At 38.1% G+C, this 23,488-nt stretch overlaps 1 protein-coding gene across 12 annotated transcripts in view; it reads right to left on the reverse strand.

Moving 5' to 3' along the window:
* NALCN (sodium leak channel, non-selective) overlaps positions 1-23,488 on the reverse strand; it is a 388,832-nt gene that overhangs the window by 229,004 nt on the left and 136,340 nt on the right. For all 12 annotated transcript variants that reach the window (XM_078347271.1, XM_054246818.2, XM_054246767.2 and 9 more), the window contains 3 exons: positions 22,020-22,162; positions 21,789-21,893; positions 13,593-13,679 (listed from right to left, as the gene is read on the reverse strand). In XM_078347271.1, the coding sequence (XP_078203397.1) occupies positions 13,593-13,679; positions 21,789-21,893; positions 22,020-22,162 (335 nt within the window). The remainder of the gene's footprint in view (positions 1-13,592; positions 13,680-21,788; positions 21,894-22,019; positions 22,163-23,488) is intronic.

The raw sequence follows: 23,488 nt of genomic DNA on the forward strand, positions 1-23,488 counted from the left end.
AACATGGCATGCAAATAATTTAAAAATGTTTTGAATATTTCTTCCAATGAGGTTTAAAAATCAAAGAAGCACAACTAATTACCAGTAAGACAGATAAACAAATAAATAAAAATAACATTAATAATTTAATCTTACTTTTTATTTTAATATGCCTGGTCATCTAATGTCTATTTTAAATATAATTATTATTTGAAATATAATCATGATATGTTAAATATATATCTATATAAATATACGGGATATTTAGAACTGAGGATTTATATAATTGGCCCTTCTGTTTAATTTATTTGGCCACTGGCTTTAAGATTACAATAGGGCTTTTCAAGTAGCATTTTAGCTACCCCTTTTCACATTTAGCTATTGTATTTTTCCTGGTTTTAATATTTATTCCAGGTAATTACAGCATAACTGTTTTTATATTCACTTTTTCCTACAAACTTTTCCTCCAAGGAGTTGTTTTATATTCCTCTGAGAAACTGAAAATTAATGTATGTGTGTGCCTTTGTGTGTGAGTGTATGTGTGTGTGTGAGCATGCATGAGTGTGTACAAGTGTGTTTATGCATGTGTGTGTGCATGTGTGGGCATGAGCATGTGTGTCTGTGTCACTGTGAGTGTGCATGTGTGAGCATGTGTGAATGTGTATAAGTGTGTGTATGTATGTCTGGGTGCATTTGTGTGTCTGTGTGTAACTGTGTCACTGTGTGAGTTTATGTGCATGTCTGAGGTGTGTGTGAGCGTGCTTAAGCGTGTATGTGTGTATCCATGTGTGTGCATGTGTGCATGTTTGCATGTGTGTGACCGTCACTGTGTGTGTATGTGTGTGTGAGGTATGTGAGCATGTAAAAGTGAGTATATCCATGTGTGTGCATGTGTGTCTGTGACTGTCATTGTGTGTAAGTATATGTGCATGTGTGAGCATGCATGACCGTGTATAGATGTGTATGTATATGTGTGTGCATGAATGTGCATGTGTGTGTGTCACTGTGTGTGTTTCAGGTGTGTGTGCATGTGTGTATGTGTGAGCCTGTATGAGTGTATGTGTGTGTACATGTGTGCGTGTGTGTGTCTGTGTGTCCCTGTGTGTGTGCATGTGTGTGCACACGCACATGCACATTTAGGGGAGACATCATTTGACACCTGTCTAGGGGAAGAGTAATATTTGGGTCTGGTGTGTGAGCCTGTGTTGTTCTGTGCATGAACGCACCTGGGTGTATACAATCACGTATAATCCAGCAAGTCTTTGCCAAGTGCCTATCGTGAATGAGGCAACAGAGAAGAAAGAGAAATGAAAAAGAAAATGACCAAATATAATCAAAGAATCAGAAATCACTTTGTTGGGGAAGCTTTGACCTGATTTTGAGGGCAGGGATGTGAAGGTGGAGTGAAGAAAAGATTCAAAAAATTTAAAAATACTGAATTAATGACAGAATTGAAGTCAGATCAGATTGTATTTGGAGAGGACAAAAGGAGAAGCATAACGGGTTGGTTGGGAGGTGTCTGGAAATGCAGGGAAAGCCTCATTTCTTTGTGGGAACAGGTTGGGGAAAGAGGTGCATTTAGTTTTTATGATAAAAAGGGTGATGTGTCTGTGAAAATGCCTGGGAAACAGGCCTGCTGAACATTTAGAAGCACACCTCTAAAAACCTTGGAAAGGAAGCAAAGCTAACCCTAAAGGCTGGAGTCACTGGGCCAGGGGCCTGTGAGAGAGCCGACTTCCTGGAAATGGGCAGGATACTTCCTGGAAATGGTGAACAGCACTGAGAGTGTGCACAGATGGCGATGATAGACCTGTCTACGGAGCGAGCAGCCAGCAGCATCCACACACTGTGCTTGTATATACAGTCCATCAGCTCTAATTCTTACAAAACCCCAAGAGATGTTATGATCCTCACTTTTCAGGTAATGAAACTGAGGCTTAGAGAAATTAATCAAATTGTTCCAGGTGCTCCTTGGCCACACGGTCTTAGCTGGATGGCACTGTCTTCTCACGCTGGCCTGTGAGTGTAGAAGAGGTTAGCTTCTGGAGGGAACCTACATTCTTATGCTCCATCAGTCCTTGAAATGATCTGCCAGTTTGTGGGAAGGTTCGTGAAGAAGAAAGACACTTTCAGGAGTGCCTACGATGTCACTTCGTCACATGAAATGCTCACATCACACAGACCACCTCCCCTCAATCTTAGCCTTCAGTGGAAATGTTTTCAAAGAGCGTTAAAACACTATAGGAATGATTTTGTCACCATTTGACCTACTTTTGGCAAGAGCCTGTTACCTCCCTCTGTTCTGCACAGAAGGAGGCACACAGTAGGGTGCTACCAGAGGGAAACTGAGATCCATCGTTCCAGGCCTCATGCATATGTACTTTCATTTTCGTCAGAGACGTTCCTTCTGGTAATAGATCACGGGGGTGTGTTGGAAGACGGTTCAAAAGTGTGCAGACACATCTGTCAAATTGTCAAGAGATGAAAACTCCTACCTGGACAGCAGGTGGGAAGCAGCTTGTCAGAGCAGCCACTGAGGACTAAGGGTCCAATTTCAGACTTCTATTTATCAAGTGCTGGAGTGACCCTTCCCATAGCTGTTGCTTATGCTAAAATTGGATTTAAACAGCTACATAAGTGCTCGGTGTCAAGCTAAAATAGTCACTTAATAACTTTTCACCTTTCTAAGACTCACACTGAAGCACGCAATGAAGAAACTTTCTTTGGTTTCTTTAGTGCCACAAAAAGAATTGCCTTATTGACTAAGGATGGGAGAGATGAAAAAGGTACTTGTGTTAAGCATTAATATTTTAGATTTATCTTTATATCTAATATCTTAATTTTTTATTTGGAAAGAAACAATATACCCTTTAGAAACACTCAGAATTTCTGAACATGACTTAGAAAAATCAACAGATAAATGGGCAAATGAGATAAACAAGAAATCTACAGAAAAATCTGTGGTCCTTGAATCTATCAAAAATTGTTTGGCTGGGCATGCTAGCTCACGCTTGTAATCCCAGCACTTTGGGTGGCTGAGGTGGGTGGATCACGAGGTCAAGAGATCGAGACCATCCTGGTCAACATGGTAAATCCCCGTCTCTACTAAATTACAAAATTAGCTGGGCATGGTGGTGCATGCCTGTAATCCCAGGTACTTGGGACGCTGAGGCAGGAGAATTGCTTGAACCCGGGAGGTGGAGGTTGCGGTGAGCCGAGATTGCGCCACTGCACTCCAGCCTGGGCAACAAGAGTGAAACTCTGTCTCAAAAAAAATAGAAGAAAAAATGTTTAAAATTCATAAGCTGTAATCAGGGGGATGCAAATTTATATTACAAGACAACATTTCATGCCATCAGGTGTAAAAGCCTGATAACACCAAGTGCAGATGAAGATGGAGACAATGAGCACTGTTACAAGTTTCTAGAAGGCATAAAAAATAGCGCTATCATCTGGAGAGCCATTTGCCATACCTCAGAGAGTCAAAGGTGTTTATATCCTTTAACTCGGAAATTGCTTTCTTAGTTATATATGTTAGAACAGCGCTCTCGTGTGTATACGAAGGCATGGACAAACAGGTCTTAGAATATCTGCAATAGAACAAGCTCAATGTCCATCAATAGTGGAAAGAATAAATGAATGAACAAACTGTGGGGTATTTTTACAGTAGGATAATACACAGGGATGAAAATGAAGGGGTTAAAAATATAAGGTCGACTGCCTGACATGAAATCTCCGTTCGGTAACTGTGTGACCTTCGTCAAATTCCTTTTGTGGTCTGTTACTCCAACCTCCTTGTTTGTTAAACAGATCATATTAGTATCAACATTTATGGTACTGTGAGCATTAAATAATTTAAAACCTAATAAAACACACTGTGAGTGGTCCATAAATATTAGCTATTATTATTTCTAACAGACACATAGGTATTTTTGCTTATCTGTGTTTCTAAATTATTTCAGAATATGCATTTTTTAAATGCAAGGAAATTGACTTAATATTATATTGTAAAATAATACCAATTTACCAGTTGTCTATTTGTAAGTTTATAGAAACTATATGGTGTTTCTCTAAAGAAACTATCTTATGGCTGGGCACAGTGGCTCACGCCTATAATCCCAGCACTTTGGGAGGCTGAGGCGGGTGGATCACGAGGTCAAGAGATCAAGACCATCTGGTCAACATGGTGAAACCCCATCTCTACTAAAAATACAAAAAATTAGCTGGGCATGGTGTTGCATGCCTGTAATCCCAGTTACTCAGGAGGCTGAGGCAGGAGACTTGCCTGAACCCAGGAGGCGGAGGTTGCGGTGAGCCGAGATTGCGCCATGGCACTCCAGCCTGGGTAACAAGAGTGAAACTCCGTCTCAAAAAAAAAAAAAAAAAAAAGAAAAGAAAAGAAACTATCATATACAGCATGATTTGACCTTCAGGTCAGACTGCTACAGAGTATTTCTTTAGCCCATAATACACTTCTCAAGTCCTGTAAGATTCAAAAGTTTAACAGGAAAAATGATCCCTGAGTTGTAAGTACTGCAGTCAAGTCTCACTATTTAATATGACCAAAGAGTTGTGTCCTCTCTCCACCATTCCATGAAGCTAAGGAGGGTAGTTGGGTGGTTCCAGCCGCCTGAGATGGGGCAAGGCTTTCAGAGGGGATTAAAAAGGGAGATTTCAAATGACTGGGTTTGCTCTGCCCCCAATGCAACTTCATTTTCTCACAGTGCACCTTCACCTTCGGGTGTTTTCTGAGGAGTCTCGTTAGGGCCTTTGATTGGGAGGTCATTAAATGCAGACACAACTAGCCATACTTGGGTAATACGCAAGGAGAAAAAAAAATCACAAAACAGTAAAGCCAGTGCTCAAGGTGAGAAAACAGAGACAGGTGCACAGACAGAAATCATGTGGCTCAAACAGAGAGTGAGAAACAGGCAGAGAAAGGCCAAATGACACTGGCAATAAATGTTCCCTTTGAGCAGATGGTCTGTTCCTTCCAATCAAATAATTCTTTACTAAGACATAAATACTCACTAGTTCTCATAAACCCAGGAAAGAAGAATTATCATCCCCATTTTACTTAAACATGTCCTACTGCCTACCACTAACTGAAATATGTGTCCAGAGCCTTACCTCTAACAGACTACAATAGCATGTAGTCTCAAAAAAAGATGTTGTGGTGGGTATTTATGCATCAAGTGAAGATAAGGAATCTGTGGCTGGGGAGGCAGGAGCGGGAGGTGAGGAGGTCATGTTGGGAGATGCACATTTAGGCAGTTGTAGCAAAAAAAAAGGAAAAGAAACCTGGTGTGGGGCTTGACTTATCTATGTTTCTAGGCTTTTATTTTTCACCACCAGCCATCTTGTCCCCACAGTATGGACCAAAAACAGAAACAGGAATGAGGGGCCCCTAGGTGATAAGCATATTAGCAATGCACAGAGATAAGAAGGAGCCAGAAAGACATTCCAGGCATGACAGAGGATGGGAGGGGATTTTTCAGGGGTTCTAGGACATTCAATTATTTGTTTTTAATGTGGAGATAAATTTATTAGGGATTGCACACATTTACCATACTCAAAATCTTATTAAACCTAGCCTTATTAAGCATGGTATACATTTCATTAATAACTGGATAAACATGGGAAATGTCCTAGCTAAATTAATATGATTAAGTTGATGAATGAAAAATTTTAACGAGTAGCATTAAAGAGCTTACTACACATAACTTACCAACCTAAAAAAAAATACCTTTTTGCTAGTCTTCCTCTTTTGAACTTGTGGTCTTGCAATTAAATTTACAGGTATGTATATTTTCATTTATTATAAAAACAGGAAGATCACTTTAAGGGCACCGAATTGAATCTTTTCCTTGCATGTCTGCATATGGTTCCTATTCTAATTATAATAATAGCTATGATTGTAATTATAATTTGTGTCTCAGAACGCAAAATAAATTTGTGCTTTCAAATTGCAAACCAAAGGTGCCTATATTTTCCTCTACAAATGGCTCAGTAGAGCCTATTTTTTCTGTAGAAGAGTAAGAAGCTCTTTTCTGTGCCCTAATTCATTTGAATATGTCCATAACCAATATATGTAAAGAGGAAACAAATACTGTAATAATGGCAACATTTGATATAAGATAAAATATGTAGGTGCACATGTGGGAGTGTAAGAAAACAATTTAAAAATACTTGCTAATGTGTGATCGGAATCACTGCTCATTGAAATACATAAAGTCCTAATAGCTTTATGCCTGCAATGTTTCTATATATATGTATATACATATTTACATGTATATATATATATAAATGTGTGTATATAAATATACACATACACACAAAGAGAGAATAAATTATTACACATAAAATATTCAGTATTATAGAAGCATCAGTTACATCATGTATTTAATTTAATAACGGTGAGGAAAATTAAGCCACCTTAATCAATCTTTTTTTGTAAATTACCTAATCACTTATAGTAACTGAACAAGGACACAGAGTAGAAGATAAGGCGAAAAGTATAATACATGATACCGATGAAGAAAGTTCTGATTTTTTTAGTACATTTTATTTGTAAGAGGATTTGAGGCAGCCTCCAATTATGCTATTATGATTTTAAAGTTTTAAAATGTTAAAAACATAAAATATAGGAAAATCCTATTTTGAAGTCACTGAAACGTATGCACTACTTGTTATTATATACTCTTTGTAATCTAAAGTTACATTATTTTCACTTATTCCATGAGTCACTGAAACAAGCGCCTCCTGAGACCTAGCAGGTAACATAATGAGGAAACTAGGTTTAGAGTTACACATTTAACACATTAGAATAGTCTTTTTTTCCTTAAAAATCAGGTTTATTTCTCATTGTTTTCTGTAATCACAGGGTGCTTTTAAAATGCTTTGTAATCCTGTAATCCCAGCTACTTGGGAGACTGAGGCAGGAGAATCACTTGAACCTGGGAGGCAGAGGTTGCAGTGAGCCGAGATCGTGCCATTGCACTCCAGCCTGGGCAACAAGAGCGAAACTCTGTCTCAAAAATAAAATAAAATAAAATAAAATAGAACAAAAATAAAGAAAACAAAAAATAAAATGCCTTGTATTTATTCTTTATTCATTCATCCACACATTTGTGTATCTTTATTCATTAATATACTTACGAATTTATTACTTATTTCTACACCATAAAGTCATCGACAAAGAGAAATATTTCTTTACTCTTAGAAAAATAAACGTATGAGTCCGTGGGTAAGTATAACCCTCACTTCCAGTGCAGTGGAGACAATGTGGAGAGTCGGGAGACTAAGACGCAGTAGAGCCTCTCTCCCTCTGCTAATGTGGCAGTCACCACCCACCTATGGCCAACTTAAGCCAGGTGGACACACAAGCTCTGTGTTGCTAGATTGTTTTCTTTTACGGGACAGGTAGGACGTATGGGTTTTTATGTAAAATACTCTGCTTTTTAAACTTTGGGTCAAATTTAAAAACAAAGTTCCAATTTAAACAAAATCAACAATTCCTAATAGTTAAATCAGAACTCAACCATCAGTTTGCTATCTCTCAGATATTATTCATACCTCATTTGTTCTAATTTATTTCAATAATTGCAAAATTACAAATTCTATTTAATTATGTCCATTCAAATGTTTCATTCCAATAAACTCTATCTTTTTGTTAACATAGAATTAGCGTGGGTTCTTTTCAATGATGCTGTTCTTAACACTGTATTTCTAGACAAAGTTACCTTACATGCTTACAAGATGAAGAGTTCCAACAGAATTAGACATCACGGAAGTGAGGGTTATGTTCTAGCCAGGCTCTGCCACCACATCCGGGAGGAGACCTCCTGGCAAAACTATCTGGATAAATCCAAAGCCCTAAAACCTGTGCCAGGAACTTTCTGGAAGCAAACTCCAAATGTACTGCTTGCTTTAGACTCCAACGACATGCATAGAGACATACATGTTTTGTATGGAAAAGGGTGTTATTGCCACGATCTATTCAATTTCTAGTTTTTGGAGATAAGACCAGGAGGATAAACAGAGCAGCTTCTAAGTGAGAAGTCAAGTTAGTACTTTCATAAGCCAAGAAGGTACTGGCTCCTTTTTCCACTGTTCTCGTTTGATAACATGATAGACTATCTCTCATGTCTAATGCATAGCTCCAGTGGTAGCCATAACTCTGGTGTGGTCTCTAAAGTGATGGGACTTTTCCTGATAGGGGAAACAGACATCAAATAACTAATTATATCCTCATTTACTTTATTAAAATTATGATAAACACGTAAGAAAAGTATCGAATGATATGAAAACATGTAACAGAGATACCTGGCTTAGTTTTTGAGAATAAGAAAGTGATATTTGAGTTGAGTTCTGAAGGATGAGTGAGAAAGAAGGGGTGTAGGAAGGGGAAGCATTCTGTGAAAATGTCAGTGCTTCTTGGAGACAGAAATGCTTTTCCATGTAAGATAAAATGCATAAATGCAGGAGTCAGAAGAATCGACTCAACATTAACCTCCAAGTTCCTATGGGAAGAAAGATGAAGGATACATTGAAAGAAGATTTAAAATAAGCTCTTCCTTTTAATTTTATTTCCATATTAAATTGTTTTATGAGAGCACATTCACATTTTGCTTGTTTCAAAAGTAAAAAGAAGTTCAGCCTTGAGGGTAACATACCATGATATATAGGCCAGTGAGTGGATGGTTCTGACGAAAATTTTCCTGTTACCCAGTTTTAGATGGCATTAATCATTAGTAAAAGCCATCAGGTATTTCATGACCACTTTATCTTCAATGTATTTTCACTTAATTATTTTCTTTTAATTAATTATTGTTTGCTCAGACATGGAAATGTATTCTCTCTCTATTCACAGCTCTTGCTTGCTACAAATGACAACCTCTTGGCCATCCCACTTTTCATCCATACGCGCCTCAATGCTGCCTCTGGAAAGCTTTATTTAGGGCCAAACACATGAAGTTGAGTTGAATGAAATGTGTCATACTAAATTACCTGACCCCCCTTTTCCCCCGGTTTGTAGGCATATAAGTCACATTCATAAAATGTCATCAGCATGCTGCTGTATTTGTAACACATATTCCATATAGGGGTCTCTGAGATGCCCCATCTATACACTTCAAGCCCGGCATCGATCCCTCCTCCATTCCAGTCTTGATCTTACTATCTGCCTGATTGGTTTTGTCATCACACTTCACCTTGTCATTAATCCCTTGCTATTCTCAAGTCTTTGTGATAAAGAGGCTGACTTGCCTCCTGATTTCAGATTGCCACCTTGAAGCATCTATTCACAAGGATTCAATAGATGTTAAAGCTCTGGGTCCCATACAACTCCGATTTGGCACTCGGAGTAGCGATAGTTTTTTTCTCTATCACAAACTTATGATTTCTCACATATTTTTTTCTGCTGGATAAAGCATGGGACTAGGAACCAGGAGACCCAGCCACTATTCTTTGGTTCTCCATTTGGGTGACTGTAACTTCAGGAGCTATCCCTATGTCCTCTGAATCACCACTTTCCCCTATGAATGGCTGACTATGCACGTCAGTCTTTCTACATCGTAGGGTTGTAGTAAATCACATCCTTTGCCATGCTCTTCCTCATTCTCTCTCTCTCTTTTGGAGACAATCTTTCTCTGTTGCCCAGGCTAGAGTGCAGTGGCAAAATCTCAGCTCACTGGAACATCCATCTCTCGTTCAAGCAATTCTTGTGCCTCAGCCTCCCAATAGTTGGGATTCCAGGCATGTGCCACCGTGCTTGGCTAATTTTTGTGTTTTTAGTAGAGACACGGTTTCACCATGTTGGCCAGGCTAGTCTCAAACTTCTGATCTCAGGTAATCTGCCTGCCTCAGCCTCCCAAAATGCTTGGATTACTTATGGTTTTGGTTTTAAGATTATACATTATTCCATGAAAACCTTCCCTGACCTCTTAGACAAAGAGGATCCCAATTTAAATATTCTCATTGCATCTTGCATTACTTGTTTCAAACCCCCCATCACTCTTGCGATTGCTAGCTCAATGCTGCCTTTTCTCATCCCACCCTCAAGCACACTGTAAGCTCTATGAGTGGAGACTGTGCTTGTTTCTTTCAGGACTATCCTAGTGTCTAGCACGTGGTTGGTACTTGGTAAATATCAGTTGATGGATTAAAAAATAATGTCAGTAGCTTTTTAGGTAAGAAGCTAGCACTATGATCATTGTCATTATTGTTATTACTATTAGTAATTAGTAATTTAGTGATAGTACTAAAGATAGTTGTAGTAGCTTTATATTAGCAGCATTGTCACCATCAAATATAGGACGGAAGGAGGACCACAAAATAATACTTATTATCAATATTCATCGTAAGCTTTTCCTCTTATTACCCTCCATTTTTAAACTGACAGAAATAAATAACTATGAAGAAAATAAAAAGGTAGTCTTTGAAACAGGGGACAATTGGAGCACCATATTTCTGAGAAGTAGATAATATCCAAAAGATACAAGAAACTCATACAAGTCAATAGCAAAAACAACAACAACAAAACCCTAAAAAACAAAAACAAATACAAAAAGCAAATAATCCGATTTAAAAATGAGCAAATTCTGAGTAGACATTTTTCCAAAGAAGGCATATGAATGGCCAATAGGTATATGAAAAAGTGCATACTATTACTAATTATCAGGGAAATGCAAATTTAAACCACAAGGAGATATCACCTCACGTCTGTTATAATGGTTAACAAAAAAGACAAAAGATAACTATTGGGCAAAGGTGTAAAGAAAAAGTAACCCTTTTACACTGTTGGTGGGGATTTAAATTGGTAGAGCTTATCTGAAAAACAGTATGGAGATTTCTCAAAAAATTAAAAAGAGAACTACCATATGATCCAGTAATCCCACTTCTGGATATATGCCCAAAGGAAACAAAATCAGAATCTCAAAGAGACATTGCAGCCCCAAGTGTACTACAGCATTATTCACAATGGTCAAGACAAGGAGCAATCTAAGTGTCACTGATGGATGACTGGATAAAAATGTGGGTGAGGACGTGGAGAAATAGAAACACTTTTGCACTGTTGGTGGGAGTGTAAATTAGTTCAACCATTGTGGAAGACAGTGTGGTGATTCCTCAAGAATCTAGAAATAGAAATTCCATTTGACCAGCAATCGCATTACTGGGTATACTCAAAGGATTATAAATCATTCTACTATAAAGACACATGCACATGTATGTTCATTGTGGCACTGTTTACAATAGCAAAGACCTGGAACCAACCCAATGCCCATCAATGATAGACCGGGCAAGGAAAATGTGGCACATATACACCATGGAATACTATGCAGCCATAGAAAATGATGAGTTTGTGTCCTTTGTCGGGACTTGGACAAATCTGGAAACCATCATTTTCAGCAAACTGACACAAGAACAGAAAATCAAACACACATGTTCTTACTCATATGGGGGTGTTGAACAATGAGGACACAGGAAGGGGAGCATCACACACTGGGGCCAGTTGGGGGTGGCTAGGGGAGGGACAGCGAAGGGTGGGGAGGGAGGAGGGATAACATGGGGAGAAATGCCAAATATAGATGATGGGGGAATGGAGGCAGCAAACCACCTTGCCATGTATGTACCTATGCAACAACCCTGCATGTTCTGCACATGTACCTAGAACCTAAAGTACAATTAAAAAAAGAAAGAGGACGGGTGCGGTGGCTCAAGCCTGTAATCCCAGCACTTTGGGAGGCCGAGGCGGGTGGATCACGAGGTCAAGAGATCGAGACCATCCTGGTCAACATGGTGAAACCTCGTGTCTACTAAAAACACAAAAAATTAGCTGGGCATGGTGGCACGTGCCTGTAATCCCAGCTACTTGGGAGGCTGAGGCAGGAGAATTGCCTGAACCCAGGAGGCGGAAGTTGCGGTGAGCCGAGATTGCGCCATTGCACTCCAGCCTGGGCAACAAGAGTGAAACTCCGTCTCAAAAAAAAAAAAGAAAGGAAGAAAGAAAGAAAATGTGGTACAGACATACAAGAAAATATTACTCAGCCACAATAAAGAAAAAAATCCTGCCATTGACAACAATATGGATGAACCTGAAGGACATTATGCTAAAGTGAAATGAACTAGGCACAGAAAGACAAATACTGCATCATCTCATTTACATATGGAATTTCAAAAATTGTATTTCAAATTCATTGAAGCAGAAAGTAGGATGGTGGCTACCAGGGGCTGGAGACAGTGGGTAGAAACGCGGAGATATTAGTTATCAGTTAAAAGATAGCCAAGTTCTCAGGATCTAATCAACAACATGGTTCATTAATGGTTAATCATACTGTATTGTATACATGAGATTTGCTAAAAGATTAGATCTAAAGTGTTACCCTCCCCACACACATGCACAGAGGTTACTATTGAATATATGAGGCCATGGATGTGTGAATCAGCTTGGTTGCAAGGATCATTTTACACTGTATACATATATCAATTCATCACATTGCATACCTTCACTATTTACAATTTTTATTTGTTACTCACAGCTCAATACAAACAGAAACAAAAAGAATTAAATAAATCTCCAAAATAGCCATATAAACACAGCCTACAGTAATGGCTCAGAGTAAAATTTTATTTTTTATGTACCAATCCTTGAGTCCCTATCTGGAGAAAGACCCAAAAGAAAGAAAGGAGAAACAGTGTCATCCCATGGCAGATGTGAACACATCTCCAAATTATGAGGGTGGGATGAAAAGAATTATGGAAACCACCCCTTGTGAGAAGAGGATTTGTCACTGAAAACCAAAAAGGCTAAAGAAAATAAAATTCTGTGTTCCTACAAGTGGGCTGCTTGGAGGGAAAATGGAAGTAGTGAAAATACTGTGGAAAGTTAGGGGTACTATTCTTTTTAAGGTGACATTATTTTGAATGAGTTACTGATATTTGGGGGCAGGGAGGGGGAACAAAGCAAGAGAAGATGTCAGATGGCCCCCTGAAGAAGAGATAAGGGAGTTTATTGGGCCTTATGAGAAGTTTGGAGAAGATGGGGATTCCAGAAAGTTCACAGGCAGGGACCTGAGGTGCCATCTTTGAATCACTGTGAGACTCTATCTAATGAGGACTCTCAGGCTCCACCTGCAATCTCATTGCCTCCTGCTTGCTGTCGGCTTTGCTAAAGAAACATTTCTATATTATGTTCCTCTGAAAGCTTGCAGAGAAACGGAGAAACTATGTGTCAAAATATTTTTTCCCAGGTACTCAGTGAGATATTAAATTGAATGAATTTGCCCACTGCCAAATAACTCAGGCCTTTGGTAAATAATATTTTTATAAGATTTCACATGTCAACCAAATCTTTCATTGATTCAATACTGCAGAAACGCTCTTACATGCATGCATTCAGCCATCATAAATTTATCAAATCCCTACTGTGTGTCTTAAAAAAAAAAAAAAAAAAGCTAGGTCCTGGGAATATAGGGTGGAGTGAAGTACCATCTCTAACTTCAGGATTGTAAATATGGGCAAATCTAAAGCTTAAAAAGCTGTGGGTTTTCTTGGATAAAATAAAATTCAAAGACCTTTGCCGAGTGATTTTTGAAAATGGCATTGTACTGCACCTGGAGGCAGGCTGGGGCGCGTCCCTGGGGCTTGTTGACATCCACTGCTACCAGTTGCCAACCTCCAGCAGCATCTTCATGAAACATCTTCAAGACAAAGAAGGGAGATGAGTCAGAGACATTTAATATGGAACACTGAGAACTCTAACTACGTCTCCAGCTTTGTATATTTTTATGCTATCAAAAATTTGTCTCCGTATGGATTTATATTTGGAATAGAAGTCATTTCAATTATACTTAACATTGAAAACTTAAGTGAATGAAAAAGGAGCAATGATAATAACTCGAGTTTATTGATTACTTGCTATGTCAGGCACGTTCCATCTTGCATATGCTTTGCATATAATTGCTCAATATTCTTCTCTACAAGAGAAATACTTTAGTATTTTATCCCTATTATATTGATAAATATCTATTAGATCTGGGAGAAAATGAAAACTAGAATTAAAAAAAATTGTGTCTGGTGTGTTTTTATTATAGGTAGCAGATTTTAATTTTTATTCAGTGGACAGTTCTCATCAACCTAATAAAAATATTCTCAGGATCAATAAAATAAGAAGTGTGCATGTGGCAGAGGGGAAGAACTGCTGTGGTTTTATTGGTAGAAGACACATTGCGTAATAGACTTTGTGTAATTATTTTAATTAGGCAGCAATTAATCTGCTGAATGGAAATTTCATGTACATATTATAAAGGGAACAAGTAGTTTCTTTTGGCTTAAAGACCTAAGTGAAGAGATTCAAGATGCTACAGGTCTATAAAACTGAAATCCGTTGAATTAGATAGCTAGGTTATTATCTCAAAAATTACTTATGTGTCAATATTACACCTAGCTGGAAGACGCTTACACATATTCTCCCACTAGCACATTTTTCTTTCTAGTTCCTTAGGAGTGAGTGTGTATGTGTGTATGGTAGAAATAGGCCAAAATTAATTTTTTTTCTAAGTAAAGACACTAACTGGAGACACTTACTGCTTTATTCCTGCCTGAGGTCACTGTTTTACAGAAACAAATATTTCCTTTGCCATCCCTATTTATGTCCTCCTGTTCCTCTGACCCTGTATTCAAAAGGGTAACTGCTGATGGAAATAGAAATCAGATGATGCAAAGATCCCATTACCTAAGATCTGTAATTATAATTTCAAATCCCTGGTAGTAGTGGTGGTAGATCCTTTGCGGAAAATAAACTTGCCTTCTATAAAATGATTGAGGTCGTGAGAGAGAGAGTGAGATTTTATCACAGGCCTTATTTTATTTATTTATTTATTTATTTATTTATTTATTTATTTATGGAGATGGAGTCTTGCTCTGTCACCCATGCTGGAGTGCAGTGGCATAATCTTGGCTCACTGCAACCTCTGCCTCCTCGGTTCAAGCAATTTTCCTGCCTCAGCCTCCCAAGTAGGTGGAACTACAGGCACCTGCCACCAAGCCCAGCTAATTTTTGTATTTTTTTTTAAGCAGAGACAGGGTTTCACCATGTTGTCTAATGTGGTTTCAAACTCCTGAGCTCAGGCAATTCCCCTGCCTCTGCCTCCTAGATGTATTTTTAAATGTCAAAATTAAGGTGCACATTTACATCAAGATACTTTGACAAAGATGCCAACTGCAAATTGCTCATCTCAGCTGTTCATTTACAAGATTCTGATTTTCTTTAGAACAAACTACAAAAGCTCTTTTTGGGGTGAATCAAGCATATCCTTCCTCAATAAGCTCATTCTGAGAATACAGACATCAGTGGAGATGCAAACCTGTTACAGGACCTTGTACAGTTTCTGTGAAAATTCTGGAAGCCTTGTTTTAAGGACAAAAGACAAAACCAGCCCTGCCAGTCACCAGTTATGCATAAAATCCCTCTGCTGATACCTCTAGGGCATATATTTACTTTGATCAGTAGTAGACTAATTTTCTCTGTTAAATTATTTTTTTTCAGTAGAACAAAATCAAAAGAATCAATTTAATTTTCAGTAAAAGTGTTCTCTCAAGGTCATTTATTTGTATGAAATAAAGTAAAGGAAATGTAAAAATGTTCCATTTCTCTTTAGTACCCTGAATTATACATTTAGATTGGTTAATATTTGGTAGATCTTTGAGACAGAAGTTGGGATTGCTAGCAGAAGCCAAGAATCCTCAGAGACTCAAATCCTTGCGGGGAGTATGCTAGGGACAACCAGTCTTCCCTTGGAATCTCCTTTCCCTGTTTTACAAAGAGAATCTGTATGGGGCCAGTAGGCTACCAAGAACAAAGGGCAGTTCTTGTCCTTTCTTTGAAGCTCACCTTGACCATGTAACTACATACAGGCCTAGAGGATGCAAGCAGAAACCCTCTCTTCCTATATTTCCTTCTTCTTCCTGTGCTCTGGAATGTGGATGTGAGTGTCAGAGCTACAGCAGCCATGCTAGTCTACAGGGTGACTTTGGTAACAGAGGCTATGCGATGTGGGACAGAAAGCAAGGTGTCTGGATCCATGGCAACACAGACAACCACGCAACACCGAATGACCACCTCCAGCTTTATATGAGAGAGAATGGGATTCCTCATCGCATACCTCATCTAAGCAAGTTATTTGTTTTGGTCCCTTGCAGCTGAATGTAACTTAACTAGGACATGTGGTTTCTGTTAGAATGTCCATTAATTTTTTTTTTCATTTTACTGATGCAATTTTCCTTTCTCATTCTATAATTAAATATTTTACTGTTAAACACTTAGAAAATGAGGACGGGTTGTAAAAAAAAATCTTAAACCCATTCCCCAGAGACAACTACGACTAACATTCTAGAGTTAACGTTCCAAGTATTTTACACACACACACACCCACACACACCCACACACACACACACGGGATACTTTTTTGTACTAATATGTCGCCAGCGTATCTTCACATCTATAAAGTTCAATGCTTATTTTATTGGTTTGCATTTATTCCAATTTCAAAATTTGTAATCAATAACTTCCTGCTAGACATTAAGATTGTATCAATTTTTAAAAATTTGCCAAAATGCCTCAGAAACATCCTCAAACATACATCCTTGACTACTGTCCAGCATTTTTCTTTGGATACATTTCTGGAAGTAGACTCTCTTGGTCAGATAGTATATATGTTTTATTTTTGGATACATATTGTCAAACTGTTTTCTAGGAAAGATGTTTTAATTTACACTCTTGGCAACAATGTATGCGAATGTCCCTTTCAGACAGCAATAAATGCTGTCTTTTTTTTGAGAAAAGAAAAGTTACCACTGGGCCAGAACAAAGACAGCGTGTTGACAGCAGGGCTTGTAATGGCTAAATTGAAAGGAGGCAGAATTTCATGCTGAATAAAAAGGCTCTTGCAGCTGAGCAACCCGGTTTTGAGTCCCAGTTTTACCACTAGCCAGTTATATAACACTGGGGATGATAATTAACTTTCAATCATTGTCATTTTTTACATGCAAAGTGGAGACAATCAGAGTGCCCACTTCACAGTATTATTGTGAAGATTAAATAAGACAGGTTGTAAAGCTATTAGACTAGTGCACATCTCAATATATGGGAGTGACTGTAAGATGTTCTGAATTAGTGGAATATCACCAATAACACGAAATAATTTCCCTGGCTCTCTCCTCTTAGCACAATCGTTTGGAAACCAATGGAGATGTCAGCTTTGAGAATTCTTTCAGGCCTGTCCATTTGCAACTACTACAGTTTTATAACTGGTCACTTGGTTTGCAAAGCAGTTAAAAATGCTTTGGGGATTGTTCTGCTATAGACACAATATCATCACCATCATCAACACGAATAACAGGTTATCTAATGGACAGTGGTAAGAGAAGGAATCTTGGTAACGGAAAATCACTAGCAGCTGAATTAGAATTCCAAACTCGAGACATGCACACACACACATCCACATACATAGTAATGCAGAGGAATCTAAAATTCCCTTCGCAATTTGTATGCTCTTTGCGTTCTTTGAAAATTGATGGCTTTAAAAAATAGCTAATAGTCATTATGACATAAAATAGTGAGAGTGGACACCTGGCTTGATTTCATTATGAAATAATATATTAATGCTCATTTAAGGCTTCCTATGACAACCGTATTATTCCACTATTATTGTTTCAATAAGAAACCACATTATTAGAAGGAGTTCACTATTACACCATTCTAGAAGCACCCTTCTTTGAAATGCATTAATTAAATTGTTTTCTCACGTATTTTAATTATGCAGATTCAGGAGGAAATGAATGGCTTTGGAACAGAGTAAACACATTTTTGCTAAAGTGTTGTCTTTGAGCATTAAGTTATATGTAGCTTTCTCTTGGGAGGAGAGATTCTTTCCATTTTTGGTCATGAGTCTTTTCATCCATTCTTGTCTACTTTTTAACCCAGCACTGCACATTTATGCATAAGTTGCTTTAGGCATTGCATAACTCATATTTCAAGAATGTTGATGGAAAGCTGAAGGAGGAAAAACTCAAAAGTGCCCTCTATTCCCACACCAATTCTACCTTTATCAGTCTTCTCTCGTTATTAGGGGATGTTAATTCAGAAAACACATGTCAGCAAGAGTGCTCAATCAGAGATAATGACAGACCCAGAAGTGATTGCTGTCTTTGTACAATCAGAATATTTATTCATTTACCAAACCTTCAATATGACCCTATCAGACTATGATTCATTTATAAAAGTTAGATATGTACTGACTGTCAGAAGCCTGCTTTCTGTCTCTTATCATTTTAACAGAAAAGTAGTCTCATGTGGCTCTCAAGTTTAGCAGTTCTTTGAGTTCTACTCGAGGCAAAGTTGAGATAGGCTCATCTCTATCATGAGCTGGTCTAGGTCAGAGGACCACAGGACTGGTAACAGTCATCTGAAGTAAAGCATCTAAATAATGGGAGTAAATTCTGGGTTAGTGAGATACGGTACTCAGGGCTTCGTCTTTCAGCTCATCTGTACATCCCAACATCCAGTGACGAGACATCACTGAAAAGTTGTGGCCTGGGTATCCCTATAGTAGATTAACATGGGGAGGGGCATTATATCATGGGTGTATGAATCACTTATCTTTCAACCCACTACACAATTGAGCACAAGACAATAGTTACCCATATCTAAGAATTCGGCAGATATGAAATCACAAGCCTCTTAGAGTCCATACAGACTCAATGCTTAGTAATTTGAAATTTTCTACTTCATTTTCCTTCTTTTTTCTAGTTATCTGTTATATTATGGTCTCTTAAAGACCCTTGGCATTAGTCTTTCTGTAATTTGTTCCTGTGCTGTGTCTTGAAGGCATTTGGTGGTGACCATTGAATTGAAAAATATTGCTTTGCTATTTTAAAGAAACAGTCTTCATCACAGATTTCCTTTCACCTCCCTTAAAATGGTCCCTATCAGAGCCAGTTCCTAGTCAGCTGCCTAAAACAACAGAAAGCCCTTCTTTGTTCCAAAAATGTGCCCCTCTCTCTCTCTCTATATATATATATTTTCTACACACACGGCTGTTAGGGTATGTCTGCAGACTCAGACATCAACAAGTCCAACAAGCTCAGGGCCCTTTAGTCCTTTGATGAGAACAGCATTTTAACAACTGCAAATTTTTCATATGCTAGGGAAATGCAAGAATGAACTTCCATGTCTGAAAAGCTGTATGTGTTAAAATAATCATCTTTATTTTATTTCTTTCAAATTAGTAACTTGTGATTTAGTGTTTTAAACCACTGAATAAGAAGTCCCTGTTCACAGAATTTGGGACTTTACAAACATAACAGATTTTACAAACATAACAGCATCATGGCAAAAGATATCTCTCCCTTCTTTACACATAAAAGGATCAAAGGGCCCATTTGTAAGTGGCTAGCTAGGGTGGGCGGGGCCTGAAGTCGGTTGCTAGGCTGCCCGAGCAGTGTTTCACCCAGAGGCTGACAGCAGGAGCGTTGGTTGCTTAGCAACCAGGTCCTCAGCTATAGCATTTTTCTTAATGAAGGTTTTTCACAATTCTCTGTGTGATTACCTCTACTGAATATCTAGACACATTACCTCTGAATGATCAACTTATTCCTCTCGATTAAGTGCAATTTTGCATCAAAATGATTTTGTACAACTTTGTTCCAAGCCTCTTCCTATTTCCCTTTCTATTAGAACCATTGGCTGACTTGGTGGTGCTTCCACATGCTATTTCTCCAGTGATTTTATACTTGAGAGTAACTCCATAAACATGCTATGGTTTTAAAGGCGTTTCAGGCCATCTCCAGGAACACTGCATGTGACTTAAGGGCTGAGTTCTTAGGACTCAAAAGCATAACCACAAATATGTCCTTCTAGAGGCTGTCCCCTCGGAATGAACTGGGGATTTCCTTATCTCTCATAGTTCGCAAAAAGAGAGGGGAGAGGAGATAAGAACTTGCTATGGTTGATTGCTCATAGGCTTTTCTTCATGGCAACTCTGCTATAACCTGGATAGCATATTAAAAAAACCTTCCATGGAAGTTTGAATAGTCATTTGTCAAAATTGAGTAAGACTGACACCATTTCATCTATAATGAATTGACTAGACAATTAAGATTTTACAGCATCATAAAGATGCCTCGATACCATAAGGCTTTTCCCAAATTAGTGTGTTTAATTGCACTTTAACATATAATTATTAAAGTTCAATTAGAAGGTTTTCAAAAGTAACCCTCAGCTCCTTGATAGATATCTTTGTCTTAACAGTTTTATAAGTATTTACAGACATGTTAAATTTCCTTTACAAATTAGAGTTATAATATTTACAAGGCATTATATCATTTTATTCCTGATTCTGGAATTCTTATTTTCTCTCTCTTTTATAAAGATTCACACTAGAATAAGGCACATAAAACTGCCCTTCCTTTTTTAAACTACCATCAACACACACACGAAACAAAACCAAAAATAAAAACAAAGGCATTTATTTCTCTGATTATTTTTATCTAAATTGCCCTCTTATGCAATAACTGCTCTGCTGCTTTTAGCAAATTTGTAGGCCACCTCTAAATTCTCAGGAGCCTTATCGTTTCATGGAAACAATATTGTCTTGTGGGAACTTATGAGAATCCTTCTGAAAATATAGAGATTCCTTAAAAAATCATAAACATGCATTTGGAGTTGAGGGATATTTTTCACAGTTTATTGTACTATGGTTTGTTCTGCATAAAATATATTTTCCATTACAAAATTCTAATTCTACACATAGACACTATACAGGCTTGCAAATACATGAATAAATACTCACAAAAGTGAGAAATTTCATAGTGATTACATTTTATCTGCAAGACATTTGAGGACTTGTAAGAATCAAAGGTATGTAATAAACATGGTTGCCAACTTTGGTTTTGTTTCAAAACCAAACACAGAGCTGTTAAAAAACGTAGGTGTCATTAGATTATTCTGGGTTTGGACCTTTTAACCTGTATTATTTTATTTTATGCTTTTTGGGGGATAGGGTCTTGCTCTGTCATCCAGGTTGGGGTACAGTGTTGTGATCGCAGCTCACTGTACCTTTGACCTCCTGGGCTCAAGTGATCTTCCTGTCTCAGCCTCCTGAGTAGCTGGGACCACAAGCTCATACCACTACTCTTGGCTAATTTTAAAAAATTGTCTTTTTTTTTTTTTTTTTTCTGAATTGAGATGGAGTCTCACACTGTTGCCAGCGCTGGAGAGCAATGGCACAATCTTGGCTCATTGCAACCTCTGCCTCCCAGGTTCATGTGATTCTCCTGCCTCAGCCACCTGAGTAGCTGGGATTACAGGCACACACCACCACACCTGGCTAATTTTTTTTCTTTTTTTGGTATTTTTAGTAGAGACAGGGTTTCACTATATGGGCCAGACTGGTCTCGAAGTTCAGACCTCGTGATCTGCCTGTCTTGGCCTCCCAAAGTGCTAGGATTACAGGTGTGAGCCACCACACCCAGCCAATTTTTCAAAATTTTTTGTAGAGATGGGGTCTTGCTACATAACCTAGGCTGGTTTCAAACTCCTGGGCTCAAGCAGTCCTACCCCTCAGCCTCCCAAAGTGCTGGAATTACCAGCATGAGCCACTGTGCCTGGCCTGCACCTGTATTTTTAAATAGCATACTGAGTCAGACTGTAGAAGCTCATCATGCAAGAGCTTCCCCGGGTTCCACTGATGGTGAGGCTGGGACATGTGCATGCTCGAATGGGTTATGGCATCGTCTTGCTGATACCGTACCTGGGTGGTGGCTGTTGAGGTAGTGCTGCTTCTCGATCCCCACATTTGTTGAAACTGTACTCTGATTTCTGCAAATGTTTCAATGATAACAGCAATAAACACATTCTGAAAAAAATCACAAACATTTACCAAACTCTAAGAATGACAAAGCAGAGGGCAACCAAAACCAAACAAAAGATCTGCAGAACCATCACAGAACAGAGACCTTCTTAGCAAAGTGCTTTTCTGTACCTTCACAAGCCAGGCGAGGAAGAAAATGAGAGTTATGAAATAGAAGTAGGAACGCCAGCGGGGAAAGCTGTCAATTGCTCTATACATGAGGAACACCCAGCCTTCCTGCGAGGCAGCCTCATAGACGGTGAATATACTGGTTCCTGTCGTGAGAGAGGAGGACAGACTGAGTCACAATTGATTTTCCAGAAAAACAATCAATATTTATCCATACTCATTTTCTCAATGACAAAAGCTCTTCAAAAAGGGATTACAATCCCAGTAATACTTTACTGTTCTCATTCTTAAAATTTTAATAAAGTTGTTTCTGACTTCAAGCTGGGGAGATTTCAGTATCTCTAGCAATAGAATAATTCGATATTATACCTTTAGCTGTTAAATGCAACTAATAATGTGGAAAAGGAAATAAACAGTCAAACCAAGTACGGATAGATATAATTTGAAAAGGATGTGTACCATTTAAGCTTGCCGCTTGGAGCCTAACACATTCAATCAACTGAAAACACCTGCTATAATTTTAACCAAAATGAAATAGACTAGAGAATCGGGTTTCATTTGAAATAACTTTCTCATAGGGAGAGTAAAGTATCTCAGGCTCCAAAATTAATATGATTGAGCTTGTCTTTGGATTCCATCGTGTTTACTGAACACCAAAATGTGAATCACCAAATAGGACTTTGTGTTTTCCTGGAGAATTATCTCATAGAAAATACTTCTAGTAATGGAAAGAAAGGAAAGTTACAAATATGTTGACAGATTTTTTAACATTGGTTAAGAGAACCTAAAATGTCATGCAGGGAGAAGATATGTTTAATCCTAAATACTATGAGATGTTTTACAGATGGGGAAACTAAAGCACGTAAAGATGAAGTGACTTGTCTAAGGACACAAAGGTAATATGAAGGGAACTGGAATTTGCTCAGTCCTTCTGGTACAAGGCCCCACACATCCAACTGTGATGATATCTTGTCTCTTAATAGCCTTTCTGAAGTTAGTTTCTCCATCTGTAAAATGGGAAATAACCAGACTTGAGAGTGTGGTGAAGATTCAATGATTGAATTCCTGTAAATCATAGGGTAGGTTCTTAAGATATTTCAGGTATCATTATGATTATAAAATTGAAAATAATGCTCAATACGCTTTTGTGAGAAAACACACAAACATAGCATTGAAGTTATTTATAAAATAAATATGACATATGTTGTTATTCATAAAACTGGTAAACAATGGTATCTCAATACATTCTACTACTATAAATGAGTTTTATTATTACAGAATATAAAACCAATCTCCACTCATATATGTTCTAATTCATAGAATCTTAAACTAGAATTTGCATATGACCAAATGTCCAAACTAAGAAGAGGGTTGCTGAAGTTGGAGCAGCCTCATTGTTTCTTCGAGCCTGTGCATGGGAAAGAAGACTCAGAGCATCAGTGAACACCAAAGCATGCAAAACAGAAGGCAAG

The sequence above is a fragment of the Callithrix jacchus genome, chromosome 1 (assembly GCF_049354715.1).
Source record: "Callithrix jacchus isolate 240 chromosome 1, calJac240_pri, whole genome shotgun sequence".
Taxonomy (NCBI): Eukaryota; Metazoa; Chordata; class Mammalia; order Primates; family Cebidae; genus Callithrix; species Callithrix jacchus.